At 43.5% G+C, this 27,780-nt stretch overlaps 1 protein-coding gene across 1 annotated transcript; it reads right to left on the bottom strand.

The window, feature by feature from the left end:
* Positions 1–13,326: 13,326 nt before the first annotated feature.
* On the bottom strand, positions 13,327–18,203 carry LOC105855587 (melanoma-associated antigen B16). Its single transcript, XM_012736655.3, has 2 exons — positions 18,110–18,203; positions 13,327–14,838 (listed from the first exon to the last, which is right to left on the bottom strand). The coding sequence occupies exon 2, from the start codon at positions 14,770–14,772 to the stop codon at positions 13,726–13,728; it is 1,047 nt and encodes a 348-aa protein (XP_012592109.2). The 5' UTR covers positions 14,773–14,838; positions 18,110–18,203; the 3' UTR covers positions 13,327–13,725.
* Positions 18,204–27,780: the final 9,577 nt, after the last annotated feature.

Genomic DNA, 27,780 nt, shown 5'->3' with positions numbered 1-27,780 from the left:
TCATGAAAGGGTATAGAATTTTGTCAAAAGCTTTTTCTGCATCTATTGAAAGAATCGTGTGGTCTTTGTTTTTGCTTCCGTTTATGTGGTGAATTGCATTTATAGATTTACGTATGTTGAACCATCCCTGCATCCCTGGGATGAAGCCCACTTGGTCGTGGTGGATTATTTTTTTGATAAGTGTCTGGATTCGGTTCGCTAAGATTTTGTTGAAAATTTTTGCATCTATATTCATTAGGGATATTGGTCTGTAGTTTTCTTTTTTTGTTGCATCCTTTCCTGGTTTTGGTATCAGAGTAATATTCGCTTCATAAAAGGTGTAGGGGAGGTTTCCGTTCTTCTCAATGTTGTGGAATAGTTTCTGCAAGATAGGTACTAGATCTTCTTTGTAAGTATGGTAAAATTCAGGTGTGAAGCCATCTGGACCGGGACTTTTCTTTTTAGGGAGATGTTTAATTGGTGTTTCTATTTCAGCTGTTGAGATTGGTCTGTTCAGGGAATCTATTTCTTCCTGGCTGAGCCTAGGGTGGCTGTGTGTTTCTAGAAATTTGTCCATTTCCTCCACATTTTCCAGTTTGTGTGCATAAAGATTTTTGTAGTATTCATAAATTGTGTCTTGTATCTTTTTGGGATCAGTTGTGATATCTCCTTTTTTATTCCGATGGAGCTTATTAGAGATTTCTCTTTTCTGCTTTTCGTTAGCTTAGCCAATGGTGTGTCAATTTAGTTTATTTTTTCAAAGAACCAACTTTTTGTTTTATTGATCTCCTGAATAGCTTCCCTGTTTTCAATTTCGTTTAGTTCTGATTTGATCTTGTTGATTTCACTTCTTCTGCTGGGTTTGGGTTTGGTCTGTTCTTCTTTTCCCAGCTCTTTGAGTCGTTTCATTAGATTGTCTATTTGTGATCTTCTTGTCTTTTGGTTATAGGCATTTATGGAGATAAACTTTCCTCTCAGAACTGCTTTAGCTGTGTCCCAGAGGAGTTGATAACTTGTCTCTCCATTGTGGTTTTCTTCATAGAACTTTTTTATTTCCCTCTTGATTTCTTCATTTAGGAAGTAATCATTTAGTAGGAGGTTGTTTAATTTCCACGTTTTTGCGTAGAAATGTGAGTTTCAGTTAGGGTTGATTTCTACTTTTATTCCACTGTGATGTGAGAAGGTACATGGTACGATTTCTATTTTTTTAAATTTCTTGAGATTTACTTTGTGTCCTCGGATATGGTCAATCTTAGAGAATGTCCCGTGAGCTGATGAGAAGAACATATATTCAGTGGATTTTGGGTAGAATGCTCTGTAAATGTCAGTCAGACCCAATTGTTCTAGAGTTTTGTTTAAGTCCATTATTTCTTTATTAATTTTCTGTTTGGAGGATCTGTCTCGTGCCGTCAGAGGTGTGTTGAAATCTCCGGCGATTATGGAGTTGCTATTAATCCATTTGCTTAGCTCCAGTAAGGTTTGCTTTATGAATCTGGGTGCATCTAAGTTGGGTGCATATATATTTAAAATTGTTATCTCTTCTTGTTGAAGTGTGCCCTTCACCATTATATCGTGACCCTCTTTGTCTTTCACTACTTTTGTTGGTTTAAAAACTAAATTGTCTGAAATTAGAACTGCCATACCAGCCTTCTTTTGGCTTCTATTTGCTTGGAATATTGATCTCCACCCTTTTATTTTTAGTCTATATGCATGCTTGCAGGTTAGATGTGTTTCCTGAAGACAGCATATACTTGGCCTGTATTTTCTTATCCATTCAGCCAGCCTATGTCTCCTGAGTGGAGAGTTTAAGCCATTCACATTTATTGAGAGAACTGATAGGTAAGGTTGATTACTGATCATTGGATGTTGCTGCTATGATTACTGTTTTGAGTCATTGTAATATCTGGCCTTTAATATCTTTGGGTTTTGGCTGTTTTTATATTCGTAGGTTATTATTATGATATTCTGTGCGTAACGCTGTTTTACGTACTTCTTGTAGGGCTGGTCTTGTCTTGGTGAATTCTCTGAGCCTTTGCTTGTCTGAGAATGTTTTTATTTCTCCTTCATGTACGAAGCTTAGTTTTGCAGGGAATAATATTCTAGACTGGGCATTGTTTTGTTTCAAAAGAGTGAGAATGGGGCCCCAGTCTCTCCTTGCTTGTAAAGTCTCATTAGAGAAGTCTGATGTTATTCGAATTGGCTTTCCCTTGTATGTTACTTGCTTCTTTTGTCTTACAGCTCTTAGAAGGGCCTCTTTAGTTGATACTTTGGTCAGTCTGATGACTGCATGTCGTGACGTCTTCCTGTTTGCATTGAATCTCCCAGGGGTCCTCTGAGCTTCTTGAACTTGTATATCGAGATTTTGAGCAAGGCCTGGGAAATTTTCCTCTATTATATCTTCAAACAGCTTGTCCAACCCTTGAGTGCTGTCTTCTTCCCCTTTTCGTAAGCCTATGACCCTCACATTAGGTTTCTTCACATAATCCCACAGCTCTTGTAGGCTTTGCTTTTTTCTCTTGTTTCTCTGCTCTATTTCTGTGACTGATTTATTTAATTGGAGGGTGTTATCTTCAAGCTCTGAGATTCTTTCTTCTGTTTGATCTACCCTGTTCTTGAGACTTTCCACTGTATTTTGTAGTTCCTTGAATTGATTCTTCATTTCCAGGAGTTCGGTTAAACTTTTCTTCATTGTGTCTATTTCTTTTTCCATATCCTGGAGGGTTTTTGTGGTTTCTTTGTGTTGGTTATTGAGTTGTTGTTGCAGCTCGGTGTGTGTTCTTATGATCCACATACGAAATTCCTCTTCTGTCATATTGGTTGCCTGATTTTGGTTGGTGTCCATTTCTAGTGGGCTGGTGCTCCTCTTTAGGGGTGTGTTTTCCGTTTGGTTCTTCATATTTCCTGAGTTCTTTCGCTGATTTCTTCCCATGTCGATCAGTTGTTGTTTCTTTCCTTTAGGTTATTGTTTGGGTATTCACACACCTTGTTTAGTTTCTGAGGTGTTAGGTGGTGTCTGTGGGTGAGATTGGACCACTCCCTGTATATTGAGTCAGTGGGTGCCATGGAAAGGCTGTGCAAGATGCCGTCCCTGTCAGTAGGTGGCGTTTGCTTGGAGGAACAGGCTATGCTGTTGATTTTGTGTCCTGTTATCAGCTCTTGTTCTGGGCGGATCTGGGTTGGGTAAGCCTGCCCTCAGGCAGGTAGCAGGGGTCAAAGTTCTGTCCTCTGCTTCCAGGAAAAGCTGTCAGGGCGGGGCTGGAATGGTCCTGCTCAGCCAGAAAGTCTGGGTGTGGGGGTGGGGTTGTCTGAGACCTGCAGTCTGGAGGGGGCCTCGCTTCTTTCCACCCTCCCCAACTCCGCAGCTACTCCTGGACCTCTGCCAGCAGGCCAGACCACAAGCCACCAGGCCTCCCCGGACTGTGATGCCGGCGGGGAGGTTCCCTGCACATGAACGCCACCTGGGCTGGGCGCACGGCCTCCTTCTGGGAGGAAGTTTGCCCACTAGGATGCTGATCCTCCCCTGGAGGCACACACACCTCTGTAGGCTGTTCACATATAACCCTTCTGTGCCCCGGGCAATGCTAGACCTCGGTGCAGGGGATCTGGTCTGCAGGTCGGACCTCTGGGTCCCAGAGTTCAAACTGTATCCCCACCAGGGAGAGGAGTTCCGGTCCCAACTCACCCACAGGGAGCCCAAGCTGGGTCTATGTCTCTCAGCCTCTGAGTCGGCACCGTTCTCCTGGGAACACCGTGCCAGCAGTACCTGGGAGAGCTGGCGGGTAGGGAGCTCACAGTCTGAGTTCCCCTGAGTCAGCTGTAGGGTCCCAAAAGGGAAGGTCCCATTCCCTGGAGGTGCCTCTGGCTGGTGGCTGTATTGTCTCTCTGGGCAGCCGCGGGTAGGGTCGGCGGAGGGGAGGAGGAGGCAATATGGCGCCTGCCTCGCAGCTCGGGTCTGTGCACACGGAGGTGCCTGGAGGAAGTTGGGAACCTGGTGCCACGTCTGGTACAGTCTCACCGCTGGCTGGCGGCGGCCGTCTCTGGGCTCGTGTCCGCAGGTCTCTCCACTCGCTGGGGAGCCCACCAGCAGTCCCAAATGCAGGGGAGGGGAAACAGCAAATCCACCTACCCTTGCCGCTGGTCTCTGGGCTGCTCCGGTGGTCTCAGCCTCCAGTTCTCCTCCGCAGCCTCCTCCCGTGGAGTCTCCCGGGGTCTCAGGTACCCCTCCTTCTGGCCCTTGTCCGCTGTATGCTCATCTTCTTGCTTCTTTTTTCTAATTTCTGCTAGAATCTGTCTTTTCTGCATAGACACTCTGTCTGGCAGTGTTTCTTGTCCGCCATCTTGCTCCACCCTCCCCATCTCCGATTTATCTTATCTATTAGTATAATTACCTTTTCTGCCTTATTATAAGATAGCTGTCCTAGGAAAAGTACTTCCTCCAAACACTATGTTCTGATCTACCTGATTTGCTGCCCTTGTCTTATTCTTCTTCATTCAGAAACAAAATCCAGCACTCCTTAGTCTTATCATTCATTACTTGTCTTCTCTTTTCTTATGCTTGATCCAAACTGTACTTCTATTTTCCTAAGCAAACACTATGCCTACTCACCTCCTTGCCTTGTGTCACTTTCCCTTTCTGAAAGAATATAACTTTTCTCTTGCTCCAAACACAAGCCATTCAGAATTTTGGCATTCTTCAAGGCCTATCTCAAATGCCACTTCCTCCCTTGAGCTTTTGTTTGAATATCTTGCCATCTTTTACCTAACGACACAGTGGTTTATGTACTTGTCATTGTTCTTTTACTGAATTATATGTTTATTTAACAGAGGGATGCTTTCTAAGTCACTTAGATCATTATTTATGGTGTATAGTGTTCTCTCTCACATCTAACTGATTTTATGGAGTCTTTGAGACTGTGAGGTCAGTGTTATTTTTAGAGTACTCTTAATTTATGTTGTAACTCTTCTAATTTGTCTGTTAACACATAGCTTAAGATCTTCTGATTCAATTCAGTCTATTATTTGCTATGTCTACATTTCAGTACCATTGTCAATTAGTGATATTTTTAGAGTAATGCAATGTTTGCTGTACTATATTTTAATTCTTTTAACAATTTAATTAATCTGTACATATTCTTAGTTTGTATTTCTTTTCTCTAAAACTAGGGCCACTGACATCTGTTACACAAATCCAATCCTGATGCTCCAATAAAAATGTTTCTCTACATACCTCCCCAAGAAGGTGGTGCTTTTTTATTATACTTTCATACCATTGCACTGACATAGGTATGAAAACTTTCTGGCCCCAAATGCACATGAATTAAAGCACTTAAAAAGGATTTATAAATGTTTTCATAAGTCCAAATTCACTTAAAAAGTCTATCTATTGCTATAGGTGAAAAGTCTAGAAGAATGACAGAAAAGTCTTTTACTTAATAATAATAACCACATTCAATGAAGTGACAGTCCTTCATTCCCATTCAAAAAATGAATGGGATTGAGAAAATAAAGGATTAAAGTTAAATACTTTTAAAAGTCCCATCCTGCCAGACTACTTGAGATCTATTTTACACCCAAGAGGAATGTCCCTACAAGTGGAAATTTATAATCTGGATTATTCAACTTTCTTTTAGGGAACAGTTTACACATCCAGATAGACTGCATTCCAATGAAGATATAGAAAGAAAAATAATGGAAGTGCCATTCACCAGGGCTAACTAATTATCACTAAAGATGTTTAAATATATGGGAAGTGCTAAATGTGTATAAATATACTTTTCAATTCATAGAAGAAATTGAAAATACAATTTCTGAGTCTGGTGCTAATAATATTTATTTAAATATATTCACATTTACAAGTGTTCTCTTTGGTGGGAAAATATCTTGCCAAAGTAAATTGACCTAAATTTTTTTTCTAACCATTTGTTTCTTATTAATAGTTATGAAATACTTTCTAGCATAAATTTGAAATTGTTTATGTAAGACTGTATCTTCTACTAGTATTCATGAAATTTTCAATCAGTTTAATAGGCCTCTTTATACTTCCTTGTCAGGACACAATGGTCAGATATAATCTTGTACTGGGTAACAGTTAATTTACCATTTTAGTCAAACTCATGTTTATTCCTTTCCCTCAGACTGTTTTGTATATTCTTACTCATATCTTGGGAGAAGGAAAGTAATTTTACACTTTGTTACAATACTTGTCAATATTTGTTCCTATGATATTTCATTTGTAATTGTCATCTTCTTGAAAAATACTGTAATCATGTAGTCTCTGTGAGGATGTGAGTGATAGTTTATTCTTGTCTCAAAAAGTAAAGGCTTGGTTTAGGGACAAGAAAGCAATCATCTTGTAATTTTTTTGCTAGCCAAATTGAGACATATTTTTCTTATATTGAATTTTTTCATTTTAATTTAAAAAATATAACTTTTATTGGAAAATTTTCTCACTGCAAAAGAGGAATAGAAGCTCCAACATCCTATCTCCTTATCTTGAACAGTTTGCCTTCTCCCCATCCACTTCATACTATTGCTCCATAGAATATTTAATACTCAAGTTTAGTGGAACAGATGTGTTCAATGTCTTTGTGTCATAGATGTAATAAGACTGAGTGGCTTCATTAAGGTCTCAAGGCTGGTTATGAGAGCTCTAAGAATATGAAATAATAATAACAGTTCATGTTGAGTCTACTATGGTTTCCGAATTTTTCTTCCTAAAAGTGAAGTGGCAACTTCAATCATGTTGCAGATAAGTGTAAGGATTAAAATTATCTGGCATCATAATGAACCTTGGATATAAATAAATTAACTAATTAAAAGATAAAAACCTGCCTTCATTATAAATGATATCAATAAGTATGTGAGTAGCCTATGTTGTACATATCTTCAGGGAAGTTAAAGTCAGAGACTCTTCAGCAACAGCACAGTAGATTTCTTTTTGGTAATTACAAGAGTTCTCATTGAACTTTGAAAGTAGTTATTTCCAGCTTTCAACATATTCTCATCATATGGTCCATGATGCACCCTCAGTATATGTTCAGCACTGTTTGCTGGATGAATAATTAAAGGATTGGATGAATTATAATATCAGAAAGTCACATTTACAGACTCAAAATTTGGAGCTTACCACTTGGTGGGGGTCTTCTGAATTCAAGGAAGAAACTCAGGATTTTACAACTGCTGATATAATTTGAGAATCCCCTAGAGAAACTACCCCTGCAGTATCGTTATGGATCTCTCCTCCTCAGGCCCAAACACTGTCTTTGAGTTGGGGATGGATGCAATAAGAAAGTCCAAGATGCTTCCTCCATCAGACCCTCGCATCCCCTTCACCCACAGTCAGTTCATAAAGGAAGAGTACAATCACCACAGGGTCTCAATACAACCTGCAAATATCTGCACCTTAGATTAATCCCCTCCTAGAGGCAGTGTCTGTTGGCAATGTAGGCCAGTGATCATAGACAAAAGAAATCCTCTCTCTGGTGTGCCACAAACTCAGGAAACATGAACAACAGTCTGAGTTGGGGACAACATCTGGATTCTTTTAGGAGACATGTCCACACCAAGCCCTTTATCTGTAAAGCAACTAAAGAAAGAAACGTGTACTAATGTATCTCCTTTCTAATTTCCTCCTTGCAGTTGCACACTGCCTTCCACTGCTCATTGGTATTTCTGATCTGTCTCAACTGTCTGTTATTACTCATTAACAGTTGCATAGCTCTGACCCCAGTGAAGCGGGTCCACTGAATACAGAGGATGAAATACCCATCTTTAGCATGAATCAAGACAGGTCCAAGTCCTGATACACTGGCAAGGATTCAGGAAACCAGCAGAGTAGTAAAGACATGTAGCTTTTCCAGCAGCCATCAGTAACATTACTGGATTTTGCAGTGGAGATGGCTATGATAGTATTGCTGCCCAACCAGGTTCATTTGCCCACTGCTCAAGAGGAAGACAATACACTGAGACAGCAGAGATTACAGCAGGGTAAGAGTTTATTCCGCATAGCATTAAGAAGGGAGATGGGAGGAATTTCTCAAATCCACCTCCCCGAGAATTTGGGGAAAAGGGTTTTTAAAGTCATTTTGGAGTAGGCAGTTGAGTCTGCTAATTGGCTGTGTTCGGGGACAAACCATAGGGTTGTAGAAATTGTCTTCTTTGCTGATCAGGTTCTTGGGTGGAGGTCACAAGACCAGTTGATTCAGTTCCTCAGTAGGGGCCACTGCTCTGGGTGAGTCAGCCATACCATTGGAATGTGGGACCTGGAAAATATCTCAGAAGCTACCCCTAGGTTACAAAAAGATGATGTTATCTATGGAGAAAGCTAAGAATCTTTATGAACACCAGCTATGTGGTTCCAGAGTAGCAATTATAGAGAAGCAAACAGGGCACAGTGGCTGATTGTTATCATTATTTTTAGCTAGACCTGTGCCTTATTTTTAGCTAGGTCCTTACCATAGTTCTCACCTTGCACCCCTTTTTATTAATTTGTAAGGGCAGTTTCAATAGCTATGGCCTGACGGTAGGTAGGAGCATTCTAAGGAACGGTGGCTGTCTATAATACCTCTGCTTTTGTTCATGCAGTAGACCTGCCCACTCTGAGGACCATACAAATTCCAGCTGTTTTGGGTGATTTAGAGGTTCACCAATCCTAGTTGTGTGAGTTGTCCAGAACTCTCCACCCAGGGTCTCCACTTTTTTCCCTTCTGCTCCTCTCTCCATCCTACACTGAACTCTGCAGCCAGAACTGTGACTACCAGCCTGCTCTGGGCTCTCTATACTTGGTTCTACATGGACCCTGAAAACTGCTTTCTCTCTGGATCTTCATCCCTCACTAGGTGTGAGTGTCTTCTCTGGCCCCATTGCCTGTCACCTGGTCATTCTAACAGAATCCTATCTTTTCAAATTAACCATTTTGGTTTATGAAATAAAGTGTGTGCATTTAAAATATTTGCATGCATTAATGTGTGAGAATATATATGAGTAAATATTTGGGGGATTAAATTTTTGTGACATTTATAAAAATTTACAATCTCCACACACTCTCCACTTTAACCTAATTTCCACTTTGCTATAAGAACAATAGACTTTTGCTTAATAATTCATGTTCAAAATATTTTGGTTCTATAAGCCACAGCAAAAACGGGGAAACAAATTATGTGCCCGTCAGAAGGAGATGGTTAAGTTAATTATGACATATACATGCTATGGGAGTAATACCAAAGATGAAATAGATCCATATGTGTTGTTGTGGAAAAATCTTGCATTCCTGTTATTCAGTGGCAAAGACATATGGCAGAATGATATGCACATCACTACCCATTATGTTTAAAAATCACAATATATTTTTACAGCACATTTATGTATGAAAAAGCCTGGAATTAGCTTTAAAATAATAAGCCCAATTATTTACTCTGGTTATCTCTGAACATGAGCCTGAATTATAAGGGAATTATTATAAAGGTAGAAATTGTGACTTATCTGTATTGTTAGAACTTTTGTGCCAAAGATATGTGCACTATTAGCTTTGTCGTTATATATTTAAAGAAGCCTGATGGCGTGTGGTGGCTCACACCTTTAATCTCAGCACTTTGGGAGGCTGAAGTAGGAGAATTGTTTGAGGCCAGGAGTTCAAGATCAGCCTGGGCAACATAGCAAGACCCCGTCTCTACAAAAAGTAAGAAAGTTAGCTGGATATGGTGGCATGTGCCTGTAGTCCCAGCTACTTGGGTGATTGAGGCAGGAGGTCACTTGAGCTCAGGAGTTCGAGCCACTGCATTATATATAGTAGCTATGTATTTGTAAGATAGAGTTTCTGCTAGCTGATACAACAGACAATACCTGAAATCTGAAAGACTTAACATAACAAACACTTATTTCTTATGCACATCAAATATGATGTGATTTGGCAGGGTACTTTGTTGCCAGGTGACTCAGAGATCCAATCGGCTTCCATCTGTACATCCATATGGCGACATGGGGTCCCTGTGTTTGTTGATGAATTGAAGAGAAAACAAGATGGTGGCATAAAGGCTCTCAAATACCTTGTCCTGTAAGTGACATGCATTATTTCTGCTCCTATTTCAGTGGCAAGGGCTAGTCATGTGACCTTTTATAACTACAAGTGAACTGTATGTGGTGAACTGAATGTAGTCTTCCCATGAGCTCAGGAAGCAGAGAATGACAAGATGTGGATTAGTACTTGCAGTCTCTCCTTAACTTCTGATTCTCTGTTATCTACTACCTGACTGAATATGTCTGAACATCAATTTCTGCACGTTGAAAACCTAGATTTTTTTTAAAAAAATCAATCAATTAATTAATATTATTAAAAGGTAACATGTCTCCAGGAACCATATTATCCCTCCTGGAAGGACTCTAGAGTTTACAGGAATTGAGACATTGTAGATGTTTGCTTACTTATTTTGATGGTCTTTTCTCATGTGTCACTTATAGGAGAGGCTTTGGTTTTTAAGCACTAAAGCAAGCTCACTCATTGGTTTATGAGGCCAGTAGCTAGTACCAAATAAGAAATCCCAAATACTGCAAACATCAGAGTGGTTTTCAAATTCCCATCTCTTGGGGAAAAAGCCCCAAAAGATTGTTTACCAAATCAGGTTATACTTACCCGCTCATAAAGTTTGAGTATTTGTCTCCTCCAAATCTCATGTTGAAATTTGATCCCCAATGTTGGAGGTGGGACCTAGTGGGAGGTATTTGGGTCATGGGGGTGGATCTCTCATGAATGGCTTGGCGCCTTCCACCTTGTCCTCATCCTTGGGGTAATGAGTGAGTTCTTGCTCTACTAGTTCCTGTGAGAACTGATTATTGCAAAAAGCCCTGCACTTCCCTTCCCTCTCTCTCTTGCTTCCACCCTCTTACAATGTGATCTTTGCACAAGCTGGCTGGCTATTCTTCACCTTTTGGGATGAATAGAAGCAGCCTGAGGCCATCCCCAGAAGCAGATGCTGGCACCATGTTTCTTGTACAGCCTGCAGAATGATGAGCCAAATAAACCTCTTTTCTTTACAAATTGCCAAGCCTTAGGTATTCCTTTATAGTAACACAAGGGGCTGAGACACCAGCTTATTTGCAAATCATTTTGAGAATATGTTGGAGATGTCTAGTGATGATGACCAGGTCTAAATTACACTTTCAAAATGACATTTTGCATGTAACAGGATATTCATATCAGAGGAGTTTCAAAGTGAGGCATATTCCTGCCTGAAAGTTGGAATACTCTATGTAATTAAGGGGAAGGCAGGTGATTCTGGGCTGTCCCACTGACAGTAAGGATCAGCCTTTAGAGGAGGACACAGTGAACGGCAGGTCAGCAGGTTGGGTTCTAATTTGGACAAGAGGGCACACCAGAGAAAACCCAAGGGAAGAGTACTGTAATGCACGACAGAGCTGGAGCTGGAAAAAACTGCCAGCCTCTAAACTAAGTTAACTGTTAAAGAACACTGGGACTAAGGGTATGAGGACTGTGGCTAAATGAAGCTCAAAGACAAGGCTCAAATTGTATTTGACTATTACATTTACCTTTCTTCTTTATACCTTCATTTAGTACTTCAGATTGAAAGTCTTTTTTATCCCAAGATGCATTGTGGAGCTGCCAGAAGTGAAATGAATTAAGAGGCAGAAGATTGGCCTCAGGCTGGAGGAGTGAACCACAGTATACTCTAGAATTCAGACCAGAAGTTTAGTCTCAGATCTGTTACATACTAGACCTGTGAACCCAGGCACATTCCCAAGTTCTATGACTCTTAGGTCTTCATCTCAGGAGTGACCTTGATAATCCACATCATAAAAAACTGTTAGATTGGCCAGGAGACGTGGCTCATGCCTGTAATCCTAACACTCTGGAGGGCCGAGGAAGGAGGATCACATGAGGTTAGGAGTTCGAGACCAGCCTGAGCAAGAGTGATAACCTCTTTCTACTAAAAATAGAAAAATTAGCTGGGTGTGGTAGTGCACGCCTGTAATCCATGCTACTTGGGAGGCTGAGGCAGGAGAATCACTTGAGCCCAGGAGCTTGAGGTTGCTGTGAGCTAGGCTGACACCATGGCATTCTAGCCCAGGTGAAAGAGCAAGACTCTGTCTCAAAAAAAAAAAAAAAAAAAAAAGAACACAAAACAAACAAACAAAAAACCATTGGAAACAATGCAATGTATGAAAAACATTTGGCACAGTGCTTGGCATACCTTAGGTCTTCAATAAAAGGAAGTTATTACTGCAATTATTTTGACATCTGACCCTACTAGCATCACTCATGTGATTTTTTTTTAAACTAGTATGTCTCAGACAACAAAATGTGCTATAGGAAATGAAATATTAGATCAATTAAAGAGCTACTTACAAAGTAAACCTCAGTAAAAATTTTCCCCTTAGAGGTTGTGTTCTTTAATAATAAGGGTGGACATTTCTTTTCCAGCTGTTGCAAATTGAAATTCCTAGAATTTTTTACAAGAACCAATTCATCCAAATTGCCTCCATCCAAACCTTTCTTATTTTCATTAATTTCATCTCCATCAAAAATACAAGCATTTCCAAGAATGTGTAATTCAAATTCCACTGAAAAGAATCTATTTAAAATATCCCTTAAATGGGGTAGTCTTGGGCTCTCCCTGGCCAGGGCAATGAGTGCCAACCCAGTTGTTTGGGGGTATCTCATCTCAAGAAAGTATCACTGTTATCTCTCAAAAACTCCTTAAAGACAATTACATAAAACAGTCAGTTGTGAATTATGTTCAATGGCAGAACAACTTCCATTTCTTCCCCAGGTGGAGATTTGTCTCTGGTTAAATAATGACCCAAACTAACTGTAATAAGGAGTTTTCCACTCCAGGTTTTTGAGTCTCAACTCTGATACACACCAGTTGGAGTTCTGACCCTTAATCACTGCCCTCCTTGGGCTCATTTTTCACTGTACCCAAATTAACTTCAAATCAACAATCACTGAAGGAATTCCAACTTACAAAAGCCACAGATTTCCTTGCTTCAGGGCATTTACACTTGACAGCGATATATGGATCCTCCAAACACACTCATCTATTAATTCCTTCTATTACTTGTAATTTAAATACTAGAAGATATCCCATTGTCATTTTAGAATTTAATTTAACTATCAGTTAAATTAAAAGGTGTCTGCTAGCCCTTGTTTATCCTAGCATCCCAGTGTTAATATGATTATTACTAAAGAGCAAATGCTCAATTACGTTTTGAGGAAAAAAAGAGACAGTGAGTAGAGGATCTAATTTATTGAGATTTATTTCTTGTACATCCATAGATAAGTAGATGCATGTATATATCATTTAATTTCACAAAACAACAAACTAAAAGGTATAAGTAAAAAAACATTAATCATCTTTTATTTTCTATTTTTGATACAAACTATCTTAAAGCACAAGTCTTAGCAATGACATGTTATTTTGTTCCAGATAACAATAGAGATGGTTTTACAATGTGTTTTACAGAAGAGGAGCTTGTTACTATTGAACATCATGAACAGCATTAGATGTGTGATCAAAATCATTTGAAACATGAAGAATTTGAAGATAATTAAAGCTCTATTAAAGGACATAACATTTGTATAACACATGTATCAAAAATAAAAGAATAAAATTGTCAAGTTACACAAACAAAATAGGAACACATAGATGATTCCCCCAAACTCCACCCGGGGCCTATATTCCTTGAACACTAACTGCCCTCTTCAAAGGGATGAGGAATCTATCTCTGACTTGACTAGGTGTGGGAGGATCTGCCAGACATGGCACTGGAACTTGCAGTGGCCGTGGAAGTAGAGCCAGCCCTAGCTGAAATTCTTGCTTGAGATCTCTCTTCTTCATCTCGCAGAGCATCCTCATACTGAGAAGGGAAAGAACTTGGGTCAGTCCCATGAACCTTGGCCAGAAACTCTAGGAGCTTCATCTTTCTGGTCTCAGCATGGGCTCTTGGGCCCCACACGAACTCATACTGAGCAGGATCACTGTTGGGCACCTGGCGGTACTCCAGGTACTTTTCCTTTACCAGCTCTTTGGTGATGAACTCTCTGGGCTCTCCAAAGATGAAGTGCCTCCTCCCAGAATATAGCCCCGTCACATTCAGCACTTCCCAGACTTGCTCTTCAGTGGCACGGTTGCCCTTCATGAAGATCGCACCCAGGATCAGGATCAGGAGGCCGGTCTTGGGCACACCCTTTTCAACACTCAGCATCCCATCATAGGTGAGGCCCAGCTTGATGAAGAGGCCATAGCGGTGGCTGATGGGGTCTACTTCCTTCACATCAAGACCGAAGATTATCTCCATGCGGTCAGAGGCTCTCAGGAGGATCTCAGGGAAGTGGTCTTCGTCTTCTTTGATGATAATCTTCAATATCTCTGCTTTTGTTAGTGGCTCTCTCATTTGATATTTGAACAGCATGAAATTGACCAAAAGAGCCACCTTCTCGTCGAGAGCATCGTTGGGCATATTCCTGGGGGCTGCTGTAGCTTGTGAGGTGCTTGGACTCTTTTCCTCTTCTTTGCTACTAGAGCTCTCATCAGGTTTGCTTGATGAGGTGGCTGTGACAGCACTGGAAGAGGAGCAGAAACCCTGAGGACCCTCAGGAGTGCTCAGCATCTTGGCAGCAGGAGCCTCCATCAGGTTGCCTGGCATTAGAGGAATGGGGGAGGAGGCAGAGGTCTCCTCCACAGCCTTGGACACCTGGGCATTTTCAAGGCCCTGGGTCTTACTCTGGGTATCAATAGGCTGATCATGTTTACACTGTGGACTCTCTTGATCCTTAGGCATGATGTTTCTTGCTGGTGGCAGTAGGCAGGAGTGAGCAGAGGAGGTTGCTCAATGCAGAGTCACTGCCTAAGAGAGAGAGGGAGGAGTGAGTGTCCTCAGTTGTTAAACTCAACTCTAGTGGTTGTGATAGAAGCTGTTGCCAATTTTCCTAACAATAGTGTTATAAGGGCATTTAGGTCTCCTGTCATCTTGGTTTCTGTGTCCCCCAGGAACCTGAAGGAGGATATGAGAATCCTCCGGGTGCAGCCTGCCAACCCAAGACAAGATTCTCAGACACAGAGCAGACAGCTAGTGGTGGGCTCTAGAGAGCCCCTTCTGTTCTGAGGAAGGTAGTGCTATGAGTTTATGACCAGAAGTGCCACTAACTTTGCATCTGTAGGGTCTATGCCACTTCCCCTGTGCTATTATGAGGCTGTCCCCTTAAGACAAAAGTCACATCTCCTAAGACAACTGTGGAAAAAATGTGAAGGTACCTACTTCATCTACCCATCCTGGAGTTTCCAAGGGCTGACAGCAGGAGCTAGATTCCATATAAGCCACTGTACTGGTATGGGTTGTCCCCTCAGTTCTCACTCAGGTTCTTTACTTTGAATCCAGGAAGTTACTGGGATCACTCCTTTTGTTAACTTAATGTTTCCTTCTCAGACCAAAGCTTCCACCTCCCCAAGACCCTGGAGAAACAGGTGAAGAATCACCTCTCAGGGGCTCTAAGAGTGGGACCAGGGCATACCTCTGTGGGGATCACTCTGTTCTGGGGTAGTTTTTCCCTCCAGGCCTCACTATGGTCCTGAACTTGATTACTAGCAGAGTCTATTATAGCATCTTTTGCTAACTTGATGTCACCTCCTCATACCAAACACTTTACCTCCCTGAATTCCCTAAGAAGGAAGAGAGACAACATGTCTACTTGATAGTTCTGCCCAGGGCATCCCAGGGTGGATAGAAGGGGAAGAACAGGGCTGTGTTCAGCCTCAATCTTCTCAGATGGGTGGTTTCCTGAGTCCTCACTCAGGGTCCTTTTCTAGGCTACTAGTAAGTCCTCAGTTGCTATCCTTTGGATGCTTAATGTTACCCTAGCCACAACAAGGCCTTACCTCCCTGAGAATCAAGGAAAAGAAATGAAAACATGGCTTATCCAACCACTATAGTCAGGCTTGCCAGTGCTGAGAGCAGGGGCTAGACACTGGGTCCTGTCTGTTGTGGAGGAGTAGCCACATGAAATCTCTCTCAAGGTTGTTATCTTACTCTTTGTAGACTGTTCTCTTCCTCTGCTGACCTGATGTGATCCAGTCCTCACATATCAAAACCCTCTCCTCCCCAAGAGGGAAATGAGGAAACAAGTCATCTGTTTACCACAGTTGAGATTCCCAGTGCTAACAGAGTTAGATATGATAGCCACCCACTCAAGGCTGGGTAGACCCCTCAGACCTCACACAGGTACTTATCCTGTCTCTTGGCAGGCCTTCAGACTCCTTCTACTGACCTGATATGAATTAGGCCATACATACTAAGGCCCTTACCTCAATGAAAACCTGAGAAGGAAGAGAGGGTGCATCACATCAGTTGATCCCTTCCCAGAACTTCCTGGACTAAGAGCAAAAAGGATACTATGTTGGGTCCCCCTCTGCTGGTGGCACCCTGTCATAATTATAGATCTTCACCTAGTCTCCTGGCATACCCTGTGCTTTGCTCACCTGGGCTACCCTCTCAGACCACTCAAGTCCCTAGACTCCCAAAGATGAGAAGAGAGTATGAGAATTCCGGCCACTCCTATTTGGAGCCTCCAAGGACCTACCACAGGGGCAGAGCAGGGCTCATATGGTCCTAAATGTACTGGGGGTGGTGGGCCCCTTAATATTTTTTCAAAGTCTTTATTGTGGTTCCTGACACTGTGTGATGATCCTCTTGTAGCTTACCTGATTTTGCCCCCTCAAACTAAAGTCTTACTTTCCTGTGACCACCTAGGCTAAAGTGAGGAAGTGACTTAATCAGTCATTCCTGCGTAGGGATTCCAAAGGATGACAGCAGGTGTGGACATTGTAAGGCCACCTCTTCTCTGGGGTAGATGGTTCCCTTAATCCTCACTCAGAGTACTTAACTGGAAATTTTTTAGGTTCCTGGGACTTCTCCTTTGGCTGATCTGACCCCTTACACTAAGGCTCACCATTCCCTAAGACCCTAAAGGATAAAGCAAAATTGTGTAACATCTGACTACTCCTGCAAACGGTCTCTCAGGGTTGACTAAAGTGACAGGGCAGGGGTCGGTACCTTGATCTCTGTTTTTGAGTTGGTATTCCTCATAGTCCTCCCTCACAATCTTCACTCTTGTCCTCACCTTGACTCTTGCTAGGGCCCAAGATTCCACCTTTTGTGAACCTGAAGTCTTTTGCTCACAATAAATCTTCACTTCCCTGTAATCACTATGGAAGTGAGGGGACGTCTCAAATGGCTGCAGCTACTCAGTCTCCCAGGGTTTTCTGGGGTCTGTGAAACCACACTTTCATAGGTCAGGTTGTACATTCAGACCTAATTCAGGGCGGTTACTTCACACTTACAATAGCCTGGGAATCCATCTTCTTCTAACCTAATATCATCTAGTCAGACCAAAACTTCCCCCTCTCTGAGAAACTGAGGAGAGAGTGAGAGTAAGCCTTAGCCTAAAAGTCCTTCCTAGAGCCTCCCAGGGATGATAGTTAGAGGTGGGGCTCTGTGTGGCTCCGTTTGTCCTCAGGTGGGTTGTCCCTTACCCCGAACATGGGACCCTAATATTTGATACCGATTGTGACTGTACTTCCTCCTACTGACTATGTAAGGCTGCTCCATTTCACCCAAGTTGTCACTTTTGTGAGACACTGACGAAAAAAGTGAGGACATACGTCATAATCGGGACATCCAGAACTGACAACAAGGCCGACATACTGTGGCATAACTTCTTTCTTGGGATGGGCAGAACGCCAAAATTCACTCAGGGCCTCACCTAGACTACCGTAGGGCCAAAGACTACCTCCTCAGACATCTGGCAGCGCCACTTCCCGCCTCCCTGGTCCGGGACTCCCAGGGTGACGGGCCGGGGCTCAGTGGACGTGCCACTGTTCTGTGGTGAGTGATCCCTTCAGGACTCACTCAGGGCCCTTTTCTCAAGGACCCGCAGGTCTGGGGCCTCTTACCCCCGCTGCGCAGTAAGGCTTTCACCTCAGTCAGGTCCCCGAGTAGGAGGTGGGGGGCGGGTTCGGCCTCACAGCCCAGCCCGGGGCCTCTCCGGACTCCCTGTGGGGACGGGGCTCTTATCTGTGGGGACTCCCCTGTCCTGAGCCCTCAGTTTTACTGAGAACTTTACCTTGAGAGCTGGAAACAGCGCGATTCCTCTCCCTTCTGATCTGAGGACGCCCACCTCAGACCAACGTCTTCTCGACCCTCAGACGCCAGAACAGGAAGTCGGGGGGCGTGGCCTCTGGCGACCGTTGCCTGGGGCCTCCCAACGGCGACGCCAGGGGCAGCAGGCAGGCGCCTCTCTGCACGTGCTTTACTGTCATGGCGCAGGGTTATGACGATGCTCCCCCAGAGTCCTCTTGTGGACTTATGGCCAGCCTCGGATTTCTCCCTCTGCTGAGCTGAGGTTGTGCTCATGTTTCCGAGAACCCTGCAGAGCAACTTAGCGGTGCCTCAGCTGGCCACCAGCGCCTGGGCCTGTTAGTGGTCAGAGGAGGCACTGTCCGGTTTCCACGTGACTCCTTTACTCTGCGTTGCAGCAGGTTTCCTCAGTCCTCCTTCATGGGGACCCTAATCTTGCCTCCTTTCCCTCTGAGTTAAGGCTTCCTAGGAAATGCCACCTCCTGGGGGATATTTCGACTAATTTATTTACTGCAAGCTTTGCAGAGTTTGGGTTGAGTCTCTGCCCCAGCCTTGAGAGATGGGAAAGTTATGGTGCAAGACAGGCAGGGACCAGGACAGGTGGTGGGTCAGAGAAAAACACATTGATCTATTCTTTCTCTTCACCAGCCACACGTAGCCTCGTAAGCAACTTTCATCCTGCAAATATTTGGTTTCTGCAAGGAAGGGTCTAATCAGAATGGTTTCGTGAGACACTAATTTTTTGAGTTTATTTGACAGTGGAAATGCAGATGATTGTTAGGTTTACAATTTCTGGAGTCTCTCAAGACTCCTACTGCTTCAAAAGTATGTACAGTATGGAATGTGGTTAATAGAAGACTAAGGTTTGTAAAACAGTAGCTGCAGGAGTCTGGAGAGTCCCCGGGCATTGTAAACCTAAGAATGGTCATGTTTTCATTGTGGTATATGTATAACATGGAGCACTACTCAGTCATAAAATAGGAAGAATTAATGCGTTTTGGTAGCAATTTGGTAGGAATTGAGTATTATCTCTTTACACTTTTCATACCTCTCATTTATTTTGCAATTGTTGTCATTCAAATATATTTTCCAGTCCTCTTTTTAACAGTGGAGCACACTTGGATCAAGTCTTCTTTTCTTGGGGTCTACTCATCTGTTTTTTATATCAAAGAGTGTTAGGACTGGAGCTGAGAAAGAGACACATGAACCCTCATGTGTAGCAAAATGCTGTTTATTTTCAGTATCTGGGTGCAGATGGGTGGAGGCCATATAAAGGGTCCACAAAAGGAAAGGGGAGAGCCTTGAGTTTTATAGAGGGTCAAATCTCTAGCTCCTAGGACTTCTGCCTCAGTCACATCCATCCTTCAGGTCCAGTGTCTTCCTTATCAGGAAAGATAGGAAGGGGCAAATTTTGTCCCTACTGGGGTGATGGAAAGGAATGCTGCTGTCTGTTAGATTTACAATGTCTGGGGATTCTTCAGATTCCTGCAGCTAGTGTTTTATAAGCCTAAGTTTGCGTTAACCACATTCTGTCCTATACATAGTTTTCGGGTCCCCACCTGGAACCAACCTAACATTCATTCCACCCTTTTTATTACATACATATAAAAAAAGGAAGGTAATATATGGGCAAAAATTAAAAAGATTGGGAAGTGGGTGCCCGTTGTCTTTCTGACTGCTTTTTGTTTTTTCTGTTCATGGAGATCTGGTTATCCTTGAAATGTAGTCAGGCCTATTGCAGGGGATGTGATCTTTGCCCTTGAGATTTGGTTTGGGGCAGGAAATAAAGGCCTGGAGTTTACCACTCTGCTGTCTGTCTGAGAGCTCTTCAGGAACACCTTGAGGCTGTGAAACAAATTCTAAAAGCTATGAGCTGGGGGAAATGTAAAGAGAAAGATTTACATTTCTTTTCTGGGCTCTTTTAGGTGTTTGTGGAAACAGTCTCAGCAGGATGCCTGGTAGTTTGGGAGAGAGATAGCAAAGAGTAAGGAGAGCTCAGAATTGATTTTTATCTGTTATTAGGAAATTGGAGGATTTAAGCCTTCCATAACATTCCCCACTTTCTGTTGTTAAAATTAAATTTCTACTTAAAATGAACTCAGAAGTTGGTAAAATGGATGGAGAGCTTTCTTCTGTAGATACTTCAAGCTGAGAAGGGGCACAGAGATCTTCTTATGGAATTCATTTATTTCAAAGGAGGGAGTTGAAAATGGACAGTCTTGAACTTAGAATAGAGGCAGGATGGGGTTTTACTGGAAAGAAATAGTTAGGGCCTGAATTTGGTTTTATATGAATGTTATTAGATAGTGTAGAATGTAGGGTTTGAAAATGAGAGTTGAAAGTAGAGCCACTAGGGGCTTTAGCTAAGAACTTAAGATCACACAGGGTGAGAAGAGTTTATAGTTTTGAGAAGGGAGAGAAGTCTCTTGGACTGCAGGCAGATAGAGATATCATAGAGTGCCCATAGGGGGGATGGAAAGTAAGGCTATTATCATTAGGACTCCCAGCATAGGCAAAGGACTGCCTGCTATGTAAGCTGGGCTGTGGTGGCATTCATAGAGTGACATGAGAAGTACAAAGAGGAGGTAAAGCACAATAAGGAGCCATATATACCACACCATGTTATGGGAGCCTGGTATCTATGATAGGCTGAACATTTAGTGTAAGATACTGGGCTATAAGGACAAGGGACAATTCCAGCTTCTGTTTTTTACTTCTTGTTTGCTAACCACAAGGCATTGTGAGTACATTATAGGATGCAGAGGAAAAAGACAAAGAACATGGAAGCTGGAGTCTCTCAGCTAGGACCCAGAACAGGTTAGAGCCTATCAGGGGAAGCATGAAGTAAGAATCACTGTGGGGGCGGATGCATGATCAGTGTGTAAACAACTTAGCTATAAAAGGGTCACTAGCACACAAAGGGGGGGGGGTCCCTGCCCAAAGAAGAAGCCACTGCGCTGGCACTCTGGGGGCTCGGATCCTAGCTCAAGCTAGACAATAAAACTCCTTTTGATAATTACAGCCTCAGTGACTCTGTGTCTCTACCCTGTGGCCCTATGAATCTTGAATATAACATTAGGAGCTCGCCATGGTTGGAAGCAGGTTTTGGAGGGCCTGTAGGTTTGAGTCTAGAGAGATGACTCTCGGACAGGATTTCCAGAATCTTAGGGGTAGTGGTGGAAGCAGTGAGAGAATTATTTAAACAGTTGAAGGGAACTCGATTTGTTCTGGGAAATACTTGAGTAAAATCTAGTCCTGGGGGGGGGGGTGCGTGCGCAAGTGGCACCAGGAGGGGCGAGTGCATAGCCACCACCAAGGGGGCAGGGTTGAGCACCTCCGTCAACAAATTATAGGGCGGGGGTGCATTCCACTCCAACTCTGTTAAATCTGGGTACAGATTTGAGTCCGGCAACACAGGGGAGGTGCCAGCAGAGGGGGGCCCAGCAGGCCATGAGTCCTGCATCTCTCCCTTCTTCACCTCTTTAGCAGCCAAAATCTTGGCCCTTTTCTTAGGGGCAGGCAGGAGGGTCTTTAGCCAGGGTGGTGGGTCCTGGACCAAACACTGCCAGACTACAATGTAAGGAATTTGATCAGGATGGCCGTGGTGGCAAAACACCACCCCTTTTACCTTTTCGATGAGGGAGGCATCAAAAGAGCTGTCCTTGGGCCATCTCACCCCAAACTTAGGCCACTCCCCCTCACAAAGAGTGATAAGCTTTCTTTTTTTAACCTCCAAGGGACAGGTCCTGTGCCCTTGCCTGCACATCCTTAAAGTGACTCACGAGGATAGACAATGGCATCGTCAGGGTTTGCCCCATTCCTGAAAAGAAGAAGAAGTCCTAGACACAGGACAATCTCACTCTCACAATCGCACAGGTGACAAGACTAGACAGTTGAGAAACAAGTAACAAAAACGATTAAACGGACGAATAAATGAAAAAAACAAACAGACAAAAATAAAAAACAACAGCAACAATGACCCACCTATTCCGGAATCTCTCCCCGGCCCCCTTCTGACCGAGCCTCCAGCTCCAAGGTCAGCCATGGGGATTACAAGGAGGCCATCAGATGTCTCTGTCTGGCCTCCACCAGGGACACACCAGCGCATCCGCCTAGGTCCTAATGCTGGTCCACTAGTCTGGGGCTCCAAGCTATACACTCCTTCCCTGGCTCTGCATCCTATCCAGAGGTCTGTGAGAATCTTGGACGAGACCCAAATGTTATATTCGAGATTCACAAGGCTGCAGGACAGAGAGACAGAGTCACCAAGGCTGTAATTATCAAAAGGAGTTTTATTGTCTAGCTTGAGCTAGGGTCCGAGCCCCCAGAGTGCCAGCGCAGTGGCTTCTTCTTTGGGCAGGGACCCCCCCTTTGTGTGCTAGTGACCCTTTTATAGCTAAGTTGTTTACACACTGATCATGCATCCCCCCCCACAGTGATTCTTACTTCATCCTGCCCCTGATAGGCTCTAACCTGTTCTGGATCCTAGCTGAGAGACTCCGGTTTCCTCGTTCTTTGTCTTTCTCCTCTGCATCCCATAATGTACTAATAATGCCTTGCGGTTAGCAAACAAGCAGTAAAAAACTGAAGCTGGAAGGTGTCCATTGTCCTTATAGCCCAGTGTCTTACAACATGTCTTTCTCTTACTCAGAAGTTACTTTCTATTTTGTTTTTTATGAAATATTTGATGTAAGTATTTACTTTTCTTTAAGCCAATTAATCAGAGTTGTTTTACATATTTTGGTAATGAAACGTTACATATACATGGTCACACAAACATATAGACATATAGACAATTTTAAATGAAGTAAGGCAGAAAGTTCTATAGCTTAAAAGTCAGAGCGTCCCAAGGAAAAGTTGCACATAAAGTTTCAGTTAAGCTTTTTCCATAAGTCAGAGGAAGATTTTTTTTCCATAAGATTTTTTTCCCAGCAGGAGTAATTGGGAAGCACAAAAAGGGGTGGGCAAAGACTTTATCCTTGAGCAGACATAGAAACTGTGGAATACACAGGGGATTTGTATTTTACCTTTTACTCTGATGATGGGGACAGTGTTACAGCAAGTGTTACAGTGGGTGGTTCTGAGGACAAATGGAGCAGCACATGGAGAATTGGAGAATTAAAATTGCTGCAGGAGTCAGAGGGGTCTCACCACCAATTTTGAGACCCATCTACCTGATTATTCCTACTTTTATTAAGTTGAGGTGGTCCAAGGCCTGGGGTCTCAGGTGGCTAATGTGCCCATAAGCAATACGTTAGTTGATGTGTCGGGTAATAGGTTAGTATTATGCTAATGCGGGTCTTGAGGGGTGGGGGTTTCAGGTGGCTGATGTGTTGGGTAATAGATGGTGTTTTTTCTTATCAGTAGGAGAGGGAAATAGTGGTCCTGAAAATTCAGGAAGAGCAGAGAACCTGGCTTCAGTGTTTTTACCTGTGCCAGAGAGTTACCTAAGGCTTGGCCATCCTCGTGTGTGTAAGTTGAGTTCGTTCTGAAGCCTGACATGCCCATCAGACTGAAGCTGTTTCAGAGGGGTATAGAGGGTGCTCATTCAGGGAAGGGCAGCCAGTTCTGGAATGCAGGTGCGATCTTCCCATTTTAAGAAGAAGGCACTAGCTTTTCCAGTGCCCTTCTTTTGTCAGAGGGGGGTACAGTCCTGGCAGAGCCCATTTTCTGAGGCATTTTACTCTAGGGACCCAGAGTCATAGTAGAGGCAGGGTTCAGTTCCCTTAGAAAAGTATTGTCAGGGTGTTCCACCAAAACCCGCCTGTTTCGCTTATCCTACTCCTAAATTGAGCAGCTACTAATACTCACAGCTGAGGAGGTGATTTTGGGTCATACTTCTGATTGGTTGACTACCATGTAAATGAAGTAACTTTTGTGACATACTTCTGATCGGCTGACTACTATGTAAATGAGGTGACTTTTGTGAAAACTTGCCATTGGCTAACTGTAACCCCCAAAAAGGTATAAAACTAAAAGAAAACGAAAAAGGGGCTGTTATATAGCCAAGATTTACAGGGCCACGGGACAGAGAGACAGAGTCACCGAGGCTGTAATTATCAAAAGGAGTTTTATTGTCTAGCTCAAGCTAGGGTCTAAGCCCCCAGAGTGCCAGCGCAGTGGCCTCCTCTTCAGGCATGGACCCCCATTTGTGTGCTAGTGACCCTTTTATACCTAAGCTGTTTACATACTGATCATGCATCCACCCCACGGTGATTCTTACTTCATCTTGCCCTGATAGGCTCTAACCTACCTGGAATAGGTCCTAGCTGAGAGACTCTGGTTTCTACATTCTTTGTCTTTTTCCTCGCATCCCATAATGTACTCATAATGCCTTGTGGTTAGCAAACAAGCAGTAAACAGAAGCTGAAAGGTGTCCGTTGGCCTTATAGCCCAGTATCTTACATTACCCATTTTCTCTTATTTTTTATGAGCATTCTTTTTCGTATCCAGAGTCTTGTATCTCTTCTATTCCTAAGCTGTTTTCTTTAAGACTCACCCTTTGGTATTACTGCTACAGGACCATTAACTGCACAGTATTTACTCGTTCCTTTATGAAAGTGACTAACCTATTCAGAATACATGGCCCAAAAGTGAGGATGAGCATGAGCACTATTATAGGTCCCAACAAGGTAGATAGCAGGGTAGTTAACCACGGGTAACTATTGAACCACTACTCAAACCATCCGTGTTGTTGCTCAAGCTCTCGTTTTCGTCGGGCAAGTCCCTCCTTGACCTTTGCCATGGACTCTCTAACTACCCCAGTATGGTCTGCAAAGAAGCAGCACTCTTCTTCTAGGGCCGCACATAGTCCCCCTGGTGGAGGAATACTAAGTCCAGCCCCCTCCGGTTCTGCAGCACTACTTTGGACAGCAAATTTAGGGATTTTTCTAAATGGGAGATGGACTCCTCAATTCTGGCTATGTCTTCCTCTATGGTGGCCCTTAAGCTATTCAACCCCCTAAGCTGCACTGCCAAGAATGAGATGCCTGTCCCTGCTCCTATTGCCCCCAGGGCAAAAAGAATAGCTAAGGTTATTGCTGTGAAAGGCTCCTTTTTTTTTTTTTTTTTTTTTTTTTTAATTAAGTTGGAGTCCTTTCCTTCTCTGGTCCAACCAGCATAGACGGTGTCTTCTTGATGACAGATGACCTTAGGGAACACTAGTACCATAATGCAGTATTCTTCTGACTCATTGGCTTAGGCAGAGGGTTAGCCCTGTCTTTGAACAGACTCACCACACATTGAATGTTGGGACCAGCCATTTTATTCCACTGCTACAGTCTATGGTAGGGTGAACTTGGGCACAAAACTGCGTGTGGCTAGTAGGCACCTTTCCTATGCAGGTTCCATGTCCGGTGACTGTCGGAAGAGTCAGTCTCGGTCTCTTATGGTCCCATGTACAAGACTTGGGAATTTCTTCTCCTGACTAGCTAAAGGGCGTAGCTACTCCCACTGCTTCATAGAAAGGAGGTCTGATATTATAACATAACCAGCACGCCTCAGTGAGGGCTGGTTCAGTATGGTTTAAAGTCTCATATGCCGCTGTCAGCATGTTCCATAGGGAGTCCTCTGTTTCTTCTGCTTCAGGGGTGTTCTGACCTCTAGGGATGACCTGACTTACAGTTTCTGCACCAGTGAGTGGTGGAGAGGAGACAGTTGTTTGCGGGGTTGGTCTGTTCTGCTTTTTCCTTTTTCCTTGTACCACTAGGTTAGGCGCTATTGTGCCCGAGATGGGAGCCACTTTGAGTTTGATTTGTATTATGGAGCAGAGATATGGCCTTTGATAGAGGCATATTCCCCAGGACAGCCCTGACATCCATCTTTTATCTTTCTTCCCCTCTTCTGTAAATTTTGCCCATATCAGATTACAGTCTCTGGCATACCTGTCTCTGGTACAAGGTTGGACATAGGACATTTTAATGAAAGAGGTTGTACCTGCCATTTCAACTCCCCGTCATTTGTGGTCACACACCACCATTTGTCACAATAATAACCTCCAATACCCCCTCACTGACGGTTTTACTGAGGGGGCCAGACTCCCAGAGAGGCAAAAAACCCATTCCGACTCATAGAGGTCCGTTCCACGTCTTCACTCCATGGTCCAGTGACCCAAGAACTGAGGATTGGGGCAGCAACAGGGCCTCCCGAGGATATCGCTACTGTCTGTGCTGGCTTTCTAGGGGACTCGCTTTTTCTAAGTTGAAATATAAATCTGGCCACCTTAGTGGCCTTAGTGGCTCTACCCCTGAGGTGCTATTATATACCTCATGGATTTCTAAGTTCGTATTTCCCATGTGAGTTTATATGGCAGATGTGGGTGCTCATTATTAATTACAACTGCAAAACTTTGGTCCAAGAGCAGGATATCCATAATGCACTTGCATACGAGACATAGAGCAATATCAAACCCCATCTTTGCAGCTTAGTCCAAATCTTTGGGGTAACTAGTCCCAGTCCGAGTCCTAGAAGGGCAATCAGCAGTTCTACCAGAATCTGAATCAATAGTATCGTTTACTCCGCAGATTCCACACGGGTCAGCCTGGTCTTTAGTGGATTTGTGAGGTCCGCTGTCGCCCTCCACTTGTCCTGCTGTTGTTTCTGCTCATCCTCACCAGCCGGTCTCACGTGGGAGTGGTGGATCCAGGTTGCTACCCCATCAACCTTAAGAGCAGTGGGGGTAACATGAATAATTTGAAAGGGTCCTTTCCATTTAGGCTCTAGGGTTTCACTGTCATGCTGTTTTACCCACACCCAATCCCCTGGCTGATGATGGTGATACAAGTGTTTAATACTCTGGCTCTTTGGCCCAGTTGTCTGGTAGATGGCCTGGAGAGTCGGCCACACATGGCTGTGAACACATTGCAGAGCTTGTACAGCCTGCAGTACCTCTCTAGGGTGTTCCGGGAGAGCCTCAAGGTTCACCCTGGGGATTACAGGCAGAGGGGTATCATATACAATCTCAAAGGGGGTTAGGCCCAAATGGTAAGGGGTGTTCAGGCTCGGAATAGGGAGAAGGGAAGGAAGGTCACCCAGTCCCCGCCAGTCTCTAGGACCAATTTATTTAAGGTCTCCTTTAGGGTTCTGTTCATTCTTTCTACCTGCCCTGAGCTCTGGGGATTATATGCACAATGTAGCTTTCAATCTGCCCCCAGTGCTCGGGCTAGCCCTTGACTGACCTGACTTGTGAAGGCTGGCCCATTGTCAGATCCTATGTTCTCCGGCAGCCCCTACCTGGGAATTATTTCTTCCAATATTTTGTTTGCTACTATTAAGGCAGTCTCTCCTTTAGTAGGAAAAGCTTCTACCCACCCTGAGAAAGTGTCTACCATGACCAACAAATACCTGTACCCATATTTTCCGGGTCTTACCTCTGTAAAGTCTATTTCCCAAAATAATCCTGGTTGCCTTCCCCGCTCCCTGGTACCTGCATGGGTCCCTCTGATCCTCCCCTGCTGCATAACCTGGCAGACACAGCAGTTCCGGACAATGTCTTCTGCTATCTTTCCTTGTGATTTGAATCTGATTTGTGCAGTGTTCAGCAACTGTAGCATATTCCTTTTTCCCAGATGCGTCATCTGGTGCAAGTGGCCTAATAGGTGATTCCCCAAGGTTTCAGGAACAACTAGGTGATCCTCTCCATCTTGGAGCCAAGCATCC

The sequence above is a fragment of the Microcebus murinus genome, chromosome X, assembly GCF_040939455.1.
Source record: "Microcebus murinus isolate Inina chromosome X, M.murinus_Inina_mat1.0, whole genome shotgun sequence".
NCBI lineage: Eukaryota > Metazoa > Chordata > Mammalia > Primates > Cheirogaleidae > Microcebus > Microcebus murinus.
This window is presented reverse-complemented; position numbering and strand designations above follow the sequence as displayed.

Excerpts from the sequence above, each read along its gene's own strand:
- LOC105855587 (XM_012736655.3), bottom strand. The coding sequence starts at position 14,772 with ATGCCTAAGGATCAAGAGAGTCCACAGTGTAAACATGATCAGCCTATT.